This window comes from Pavona decussata, unplaced genomic scaffold, assembly GCF_977016875.1.
Source record: "Pavona decussata unplaced genomic scaffold, jaPavDecu1.1 SCAFFOLD_156, whole genome shotgun sequence".
NCBI lineage: Eukaryota > Metazoa > Cnidaria > Anthozoa > Scleractinia > Agariciidae > Pavona > Pavona decussata.
The window spans coordinates 5,417,501-5,427,500 of NW_028145568.1; the positions used below are offsets into that span (position 1 = coordinate 5,417,501).

The following is a 10,000-nucleotide window of genomic DNA, read 5'->3' on the forward strand; positions in this document are numbered from 1 at the left end:
CCCTAGGTAAATCGGTTAACTTAGGTAACAGTCTGTAGTGTGACCACAGCTATTGAGTGTCGTTAAACCAAAACCAAAGTAAATACTCTAACCATTATTAAAACCGTCGTAGACAACACAACTGATTAATTTAATTGTAAAAAAAAGAAAAAGATATGTAACGAGCCCAAGAGTGGGGGAAAATGGGTGTGAGCAATTCACGATTAGTCTTGGTTTTCCTTCGGGGATTAGCTGAGAAAGTTGTGCCAGTTTTGCTACCACTGAATTTCAGAGCGCAGTTGAGTGAAAACAAGGCAAACGCGAATTACTTTCGACACACAATTGAAAACTGCTCTATAACTTTGCAAAGCCTCAACTAGGAAAAAACCTTCTTACTCTCTCAGTTAATTAGTCACTAGATCGATCCTTTATTTTTAGACTTTAAATCCATTTTTTAACTTGTATAAGTATAAATTTACTTATTTATAATTTGGATATGAAACTTACTCATAACTGTAACCCAGTCTCTTATTGATTGATATAGTTGTACAATTGTAACCACATTGTAATTTAGATTAACTGCGATGATGATGGAACTAAACTTTTATTATTATTATTATTATTATTATTATTATCATTATTATTATGAGAATAGCTTTTTGTAAGTTTACTTGTAAACAGCTTAGAATATGTTAATGTGAATTAGAACTTTTAACTTGTAAATAGCTTGGAATATGTTAATAAAGATTATTATTATTTATTATTAAATTATTATTATTATTATTATTATTATTATTATTATTATTATTATTGTACTCCTAAATAGGTGTGTTTTTAATTTGCCTCTTCTAGGGATCAAAAGAGGTTGCCATCAGAAACTAGAAGCAAAGATTATCTAAAGGAAGAGTTTAAAGAGAGGCTTTCTCGTGGACCAGTGAAGTACAAACTTCAGTTGACTCTACATGAGCCCAAATCAGATGATCCACCAGACACTTTAAACGTCGCGAGATACTGGGACGAGGCCACTCATCCCTGGTTGGATGTGGCTGACGTCACACTAATGGTACTCCTAAGCCCTGATGTTACAGAGAAAATGCGTTTTAATGCTGGCAATCTATCACCTTGCCTTGAATTACTACCAGCGCGCTCTATCTACCACCCTAACTGTGTAGTTCACGTAAGAAAGGAAGTGTATGCAAGGACGCAAAAAATTCGATCACTCAGGAGGTCAACCCAAGCACCACATCCTGAGGCCACGTACAACATCAGCGTGGAGACTGGGAGCCAGTCGAGAGCTGGAACAAATGCGCAGATTTCTGTGTCACTGACAGGTAAAGCTATTAACTTATTTCACACATTATGAGATTTTCTTGCTGATAATATTTTTAATTGATGTCTATTGGAATATGACTTTGCGGTATAACAAGATTGCTATTCTGCACTAGACATCAACTACTTCTATGTCACCACCACTGTGTGATGACTTTTGGCAATATATAGTTTCCAGTTCCGGCTATGTAGGCGGAAAAAAAGATCAGCTGTAGAGTAACTTCAGGCGCTTTGCATTTAGCCAAATTAAATTGGCTGAATCTTGCTCCACTAGGGGAATGCATCACGAAATTTGACAAAATCATTGAAAAATTGTTTGAATGAAAAAACAATAGGGTCTACTACTTTCATGGCGCTAGGTCGTATACCTACGATTTACGGCGCAGTAGTATCACTTAAGTATCAGCTGTTTCTCATCGATCGTCTACATCGAATCCCTTACCAGCGGTATGTATTTCAGTAAAGAAAGTTATTTCCTTCTTGTCGTAACAATTAATCCGACTAAAACGTGACCGTAAGTGTAAAGGTCATCATGCTCATGAGATAAGATCCCCGGGTACTTAATGCATACTTTGCACTTCAATCTAATCCTTGCTTCTATTCTTATCTTCTTTTGCTTTAAGCTCATTTTAGATCGTGTATTTACATACCCAAAAAATAAAAGAAAATAAAACTGGACCGAGGATAAATTTGAAGTACAAAATATACCCTAGTGCTTACTAATTTACGAGCTCCGGCCAATTCCCCCCCCCCCCTCCCCCCCTTGGAGTCAAGGAAATAAGTCAACTTAAGTAAGTCAATTTGGCAAGCTGACTTACAAATTAATGCCATTCTTAAACCACACAATGTCTTGTGTGCCACATATCTCTAATTAATTTTCAGGAACAAAAGGTAAAACAGAGAAGATTTCTTTGGATTCCTGGTGCAATGATTTCGAAGCAGGACGTATAGATGAGTACACGGTGCAGGCGATGGATGTTGGAGAGATTCTTATGATCCAGCTTCACAACGATGGAAGTGGCTGGTTGAAGACTTCAGATTGGTTTGTGAACAAAATCGTTGTGGCAAGTTCAACAGAAGAGAAAGCCTTCCAGTTTCCTTGCTATCGCTGGGTAGTATCCGATATGGTTGTTTTTCAAGGAAAAGGTAGTTCAATAATACTCAATGCTAACACATATTGAGAGAAAATTCAGGTAAAAAAACATTTCTTCTCAAAGAATTGAAACAGTGTCAGAAATCCCCATTTTAAACAAACAAATCAGAAATCCCCTACTCCTTTAGATACGGTTTATGAAAAAATAAATAAATAAATAAATAAAATTAAGGAACAACTGGACCCAATGGATTTGTGACTATAACGGGAGATGTAATTGTGTTCTGAGATAACAGGGAGCTCGAGATTTTAATCTCGAGCTTCTTAAAAGAAACACAGCAAGTTGAAATCATCCTTCACAGCTTAAAGCTCAGAGATGTATTGCAGCTGAAGAGAAAAATTGTTGATAATCATTAAATTTAGTATAAGTACCATTGGGTAATATATTTTATGGCTTACATCAATCTCACTACAACAGTTCAATTTTTTTCCCAATTGGGTTTAAAATCGTAGATTCGGAGGCAAATCTTTCCTGGATCTAAAAGAAAGCAAGTTTGATGTTCTGATTGGTTTATTGTGAGGCCGTTGTTCTTCATAAACAATGACTTTGTGTCGTTACCATGGTAACATTGCTTAGATTATAATTTCAATTCAAAAACCTTATATACACGTATTTTATTTGTGTTTGGGTAAACTTATTCGACCAAGGAGCCACTTTTTTGTGAGAAGCTAATATGTATGTTATCTTAAATATTGTCTGGTGAGACCCAGTGAATTCTCGTGTAGTACACGTTTTATTCCATTTTGTAGCTCTTCTCCCGTTTCAAGACCAGCCGGACGTCATCAGGGCCCAGCGAGTTCTCGAGATACAAGAACGTAAAGAAATATACCACTGGGGACAACTTCCCCCTGGTGTAGTCGATTTGCCAGGTTTTATTCACGCACCAAAACACGGCGATCTCCCGCGCGATTCACAATTTTCAGATGAGGCATCGCGCTCGTTTCAAAAGAATGCCCTTAAAGGAAAGGTTAACTTTGGCCTGGCTTATCTCTGCACTCTATTTGACAGCTGGGAGAATTTTGACAGCTTTAAGAAGATCTTCACTGATTGGATAGGTGACGTGCCTAAAATATCTCGGGATGACTTATGGATGGAAGACCGAATATTTGGCTACCAGTTCCTCAACGGTTGCAACCCAAGTGTGATCGAAAGGTGTAACGAATTGCCGAGTAACTTTCCTGTTACAAATGACTTGGTTAAAAACATTCTCGATCGAGGGATGACATTGACGGAAGAGATTAAGGTATGAACAAGTTCACATCATATCACTCCTGACAAAGTTCCGATTCGTATTCAAAGGAAGTGTAAAAGCCTTTTTATGACACTGCGTTTAACATCCGGCCCATGGATTCTGTTTAAATTTATCATCATTAATTACTTGCCGTAACAACACTACACTCATACTATTACTCAAAATCATGGATCTTTGGTAATTGCTTAGAAGCACTGAATTCTGATCAAGTGCTAGGTTCAAATGAAAATATCCAAAATCGCTTTCTTGTAATCTAAAGCCCCATTCACACCAACAAAACAAGTTTAATTAAACCAGGTTTAACAAAATAAAAATTGGTAACAGAAAGGTGAACTATTGCCTTTGACATAGGATTCAAGTAAACTTTAACTTATGCTTTCATTTGTGCTAAATCTGTAGTCGACAAAAATCCGAAAGCAGCTTTTATGAAGGAAACAATTTTAAACTGTGTTTAACTAAACAGCTTTTAAACGTGTTTAAGCCTTGGTGTAAATGGGGCATAAGTCTGGACAAGTCTGTAACATCGATTTAATGGTACGAACATTTTAGTGCTGTAAAATTGTTGCTGAATCGATAATAGTTCACGATTTTATGGACCCTAGGTGTCATTAGCACATGTTTAAGACTGCTGGCACCGGTTTCTAGCACGTTCCAACATTTTAACTTTTGACGGACCAGTCCTGCCTCTCCTTATGTGAAGCGAAAATTTATAAGCTGGCTCTAAACCTCTCCCTACGAAGTTGCATCTTGACATGCTTATTACAATTAAAGTAAGTTATGGTGGTTATCAAACTCGTTTTTGAGTTATATTCACTTAAAATTAAATTTTGAGCTGTTTTAATAAGTTATATATTTGCTGTGGTAACCTATTAAGTGGAAAAAAATGGCGATAGCTTGTTAACCAATATTAAGGTATTTGCTTGATACCATCAATGAAGTATCGGCTGAAAATAGTGTTTACCTTAGTAACGATCAAATTATAATTGAAGAGAAGTGCTGGAAACCGTTGGGAGCTAACTTATTTCAGAATGAAGCAAGGTTTGCCGGAAGTGCCGTCTAAACGTTTCAATATGACTGCATGGAATAAAATTGTTGGCAATTGTTTTAGAATAACGAGACATTCAAAACAAAATTCAATTGTTGGGCGAGCACTCTTCCAACAAAATAATACAACAAGGTGTTTCAAACGTTACAATATTGTTGCGTCCAATCAAATCGCCGGGAAAATGTTTTTTCGAAAATACAATATTCACTTTTCAATGATTTTGGCCGAAATCATCTAATATTGGATGCGAGAGATTTAACGATGTTTGCTATGCAAAATAATTGGGCAAAATGTGATCGAAAACAAAAACTTTCATTGAACAAAAATTTCGTTCAGCATTTTCCAACGCGGCGTGTTAAACGTTCCAACATGGTTGTGCCCACTTAAGATAACTTTAGACCAAAATCTTTGATAAAAAGCAAAACGTTCTTTAAATAAACTGAGATAAGTGACGAATAAAATTAACTTGAAATCGTTATTTCTCGCAAAATCCCCATTTATTGCCTTTCTCTTTATTACCGTAATTATTCTCATTTTTATCCTTCTTCTTCCCCTTCTTCTCGTTAACATTGTTATTAGAGTGCAGAGTATGAGAAAAATCCAGTTTGAGCGAACGAACGTGCAGCACTCTGCGACTTAATTCAAAAGTTCGCACTTCCCATAACTCAGTGCGAGTTAAAGTAGTTAGTAAATATAAGTTACTAAGTTTGAGTACTCACGTCCTTACAAGCCAGGTTATTTCCTGCATTCATTTATTGTAAGCTACAGTGGATTGGGCAAATATATACTGACTTTATTGCTTCAAGAAAGAAGGTTGTAAGTGGGAAACCTCAAACTTCTAACGTAGATACCATGACTTCATCTTAATCTCCTGTGCTTGCGTGGTAGACGCAGCCATGACTAATACAAGCGTTGTGTTCAACAGGCGGGACACATTTACATTGTTAACTGCAAGGAGCTGGTGGGTATCAAACGCGGAGGGGAGGACGGCAATTCAAAGTTCAGATCTTATACAGTAGAGCCTCTTTGCCTATTTTACGTCAAGAGCTCCGGAGACCTGGTGCCTATTGCCATTCAGCTGTTCCAGCAACCGAGCGACACCAACCCAATATGGACTCCTGACGATTCTAAATATGATTGGCTGCTGGCAAAGATGTGGTTCCGTAATGCCGACCATCAAGTTCATCAGGTTTTAAAGCGGTTCATATGCGCGATATATAATAATCAATAGAACACAAATTATATCCATTAGCAGGAGTGTAGGTTTGCATGTGACGTCTGGCGACCATGTTGGTGTACAGAAACAATAAGATTTTTTCTCCTCTGGGACTTAATTTCCATTTTTTGCAAACTATATGAACAAATTTTCTTTTGTTTTGTACACCAACATGGCGGCAATGCAAACCACCTATAGGTTTTATTGCATACAGTATTACTCTGAAATAAAGCTTTAAGGCTGAGAGCACTTATAATGATAAGGTAATTTGGCGAATCGTTCTGACGAAAGGCTAACGTTGGAAACCTTCGGCACTTGAACCACTTTACGGAGGCCAAATTACCTTAATGACTCTTTTGGTAAAATCATTCGTTTACACTCCCCACCGACGCAGCACCACAGTTTCTTTATAGAGACTAAACTTTATGTCTGGCTTTCCTTTCACACCGTTCTTTTACTCTAGTGAAATCTAGATATTCGTTTTCGATATTGGAATATTTACTTTGATAACGAACCGATCAATTTCCTAAAAACTTCAAATTTGGGCCAAACATATGACGTGAACTAATCATGTCAGGCGTTAGCCTTTGATTCTGAGTTCTGACAGATAAGGGAGTGTTATAATAATGAAAATCCTTCAATGAACTAGCTACCAAAGGATGCTTGCCTGGTGAACACTGCGTCCTACAATGTTTTTGTTTCTAGCTTCACTAACAAGGAGTTGTTCGGAGTATGACTTTTAAGCTATTAATAAGCCGGGTTGTTTCCTGTACTAAACAAAAAGGATGAAATCAAGGCCTATAACTTGAAAAGAAATGCATATAGGTGAGCAAAGAAACATCAAAAGATTGCTTTTGTCAAAAGCCAAAAAAGTGGATCTACTAGACGCCTGGCGAATTTGCTTGGTTGAAAACAAATCATTCATGGTGACCAATGCAAGCGCTTTTATCTCACTACGATTTTCTTGCAACGAAAGATATAAACGACATTTAACAAAGCCTTGTTAATGGAAGGAGGCAGCAGGTTCAAATTCCGTGAACGAAATTGATGCCTATCATTTGGTTTCATAGTTGTTAAGTACATACTTGTATATATATTTGCTTACGGGTGAGTGTTTTTACTTCGAGGATGACTGCTTTACGAAGTGCCTCGATTAGTTGAAGACAATTTTTCCTCCTTGTTAAAAACTCGTAATCGCAACCGGGGTCGTCGTCAGAATTAAGGGTTAATTTTCACTTGTATTTTCAAAGGTTCTTAATTGGACTCTGGCCCATGTGATTACATATTCCAACGAATGTGTTCCAATGAATGTGTTTTGTAGCGATCAGTGTCTAAGCAGCTACCGCAATTTAAAAAAAAGTGAATGGCGCTATGAACTAATCTCCTGTTGTTTTCTTACAGATGGGAACCCATCTGATGAAGACCCATTTGTTAATGGAAGCGTTTGCTGTTGCTTCATGGCGCCAGCTGCCGTCCATCCATCCCGTCTTCCAGCTTTTGTTCCCTCAGCTTCGTTCTGTTATGGCCATCAACACCATTGGCAGAAACGAGCTCATAGGAGAGGGAGGGATTGTTGACAAGACCCTCAGCATTGGAGGAGGAGGCCACATTCAGCTTTTGCAAAAGACGTACAAGAATTTCAAATTTGAGACGCTTTCTTTCCCTGATATGTTAAAAAAGAGAGCAGTGGATGATATCAAGAAGTTGCCTAACTACTATTACAGGTACTTTAAATTAAAGTGGGTGATCAAGTGTGTTTTAATGGTATTCAGTGTTTGATTGCTTGGATTAGGGAAACAAGGGCATGAAAATACAAGCAAGAAATGTGTAGTGAGACTGATTGTATACGGTCAATTTTTGTTTTTGACAAATTAATTGTATCGTAAAGACTACAATATAAAAGGTGTGAAAAAAAAACTTCCCCTAATGCCATCATTTGCCCAACAGGGATGACGGCCTTCGCATGTGGAATGCCATCTCTGATTTCATCAGGGAGTTCATCAATATTTTTTATCAGACCGATGATGAAATTTCCAACGATCACGAGTTGCAGTCATGGGTGATGGACATTCACGAAAATGGTTTTCCCGTAAGAGAAGGAGATGTTGATCACGAGTTTCCCAAGAGCCTTGAAACACGTGACCAGCTTGTTCACGTGCTAACCTGTGTGGTGTTCGGGTGCTCATGTCAACACGCAGCTGTGAACTTTCCGATGATGGAAACATCAGCTTTCGTTCCCAATATTCCCCCTGTAATGCGCCTTCCTCCACCCACAAGGAAAAATGAGGCAACGCTAAAGAGCATCATGGATGCGCTGCCCAACAAGTCCCAAGCCGGATGGCATATTGCCACTGTGTACACACTGACGAGGATTTCTGATGATGAGGTGAGATTCTTAAAAACAAATCCACCCCTGATAGTCAAACCGTGGAGAACCTTATTTCTTCGATATTTTTAATAATAGGTTTTGGCGATTCCATCAAATTACTTCATGTGTAATAGCCTGACCCACCTAGTCCCGATTCATTGCTTGCTCCACCTTCTCGGTTATTTCTATGACATTTCGATAAGATCCTCTAGGATTTACGTAAATATTCTCAGATAGAGATGCGTTTATGAAAACAAACGTTGTTGTTGTGGACCTATACGGAGTTCACCAAAGAACACTCAACTCAACGGAAATCTGAGAATTTTAACTCTTGTACAAAACTGTTCTTTGAAAGTTCTATAGAGTCAACTAGGGAAAAAATACAATAACGATATTTCAAAGTTCCGTCACTGATGTTGCTAGCCCTCAATTGTTATCTTACTCACAATTCTGTTTATCCTTTCCTTTGACGGAGTTCATGAACTTCTTGACTTCTTTGTTTCATTTGGTTTTGCAGACCGCGTGGTGTTTGTTAACACTTAAACAGGCATACACTATGGGGTCAAAATAGTTACTTTTAGCATATATTGTTTTCAGTGTGTGGTATTTTAACCCTAGCTAGACCGGCTTTGTACCCGCGCGCCGCCAATTACAAATTATAACGTAATCTCCACGTCACACATCATCATCATCATCATCATCATCATCATCATCATCATCATCATCATCATCAAAGACTAAACCTTGACTGGAACGATAAAAAAAACCATTAAATTTTCTGTTAAGGTTAATTATTATCTGGCTGCGTCACCAAGTGGGCAAGATGGATCAAATCTTGCTCTGTGAATGATTAACCGTGCTATCTTGCCAAATCAGGACCCGTTGCCGGTGTACTCTGCATCGAAAGAATAGTCCACGTCAACGCAAGTTTTTCTTTGATTTCATGTTTATTTGGGTAAAAATGCTCACTAGAACATTCTGAAAAACTCCGAACATTTGCCTAAAACAGCAATATTCAATTTTTTTTATTTCAAATCCTGTCATAATTTAGCTGTCATGGTGACATCTCATGCATTCAGTAAAAGCTAACCTATCACACCATGTTATTGCCAGACAAATGCCTGAAAAAGTCACGAAGTTTGGTGGCGTTTGCAAGTTATGATTGTTCGAATTCAGCTCGAGAAGAATCCGTTCCCCAATCTCGGTATAGATAGGATTAAAGTGGTATAAAGGACTGGTGCTGATCTTGATTCCACGCCAAAGCACAGCAGCGGATATCGGTCTCCATTTGGGCTATTCGGCTTCTTTTTTTTTTTTTTCACTGTGTGGTATTTTAACCCTAGCTAGACCGGCTTTGTACCCGCGCGCCGCCAATTACAAATTATAACGTAATCCCCACGTCACACATCATCATCATCATCATCATCATCATCATCATCATCATCAAAGACTAAACCTTGACTGGAACGATAAAAAAAAAAAACATTAAATTTTCTGTTAAGGTTAATTATTATCTGGCTGCGTCACCAAGTGGGCAAGATGGATCAAACCTTGCTCTGTGAATGATTAATAGTGCTATCTTGCCAAATCAGGACCCGTTGCCGGTGCACTCTGCATCGAATTCGGCTCGAGAAGAATCCGTTCCCCAATCTTGGTA

The 10,000-nt window shown here is 38.0% G+C and overlaps 1 protein-coding gene and 1 long non-coding RNA gene across 2 annotated transcripts in view; both read left to right on the forward strand.

Annotated features, from left to right (window-relative positions):
• The window catches only part of LOC146465492 (uncharacterized), a 168,288-nt gene that overhangs the window by 83,192 nt on the left and 75,096 nt on the right, over positions 1-10,000 (forward strand). The window lies entirely within an intron of this gene.
• LOC146465498 (allene oxide synthase-lipoxygenase protein-like) overlaps positions 1-10,000 on the forward strand; it is a 31,744-nt gene that overhangs the window by 19,482 nt on the left and 2,262 nt on the right. Inside the window, exons 6-11 of the mRNA XM_085128388.1 lie at positions 832-1,310; positions 2,191-2,454; positions 3,212-3,705; positions 5,685-5,948; positions 7,377-7,699; positions 7,923-8,361. Coding sequence (XP_084984514.1) covers positions 832-1,310; positions 2,191-2,454; positions 3,212-3,705; positions 5,685-5,948; positions 7,377-7,699; positions 7,923-8,361 — 2,263 coding nt within the window. The remainder of the gene's footprint in view (positions 1-831; positions 1,311-2,190; positions 2,455-3,211; positions 3,706-5,684; positions 5,949-7,376; positions 7,700-7,922; positions 8,362-10,000) is intronic.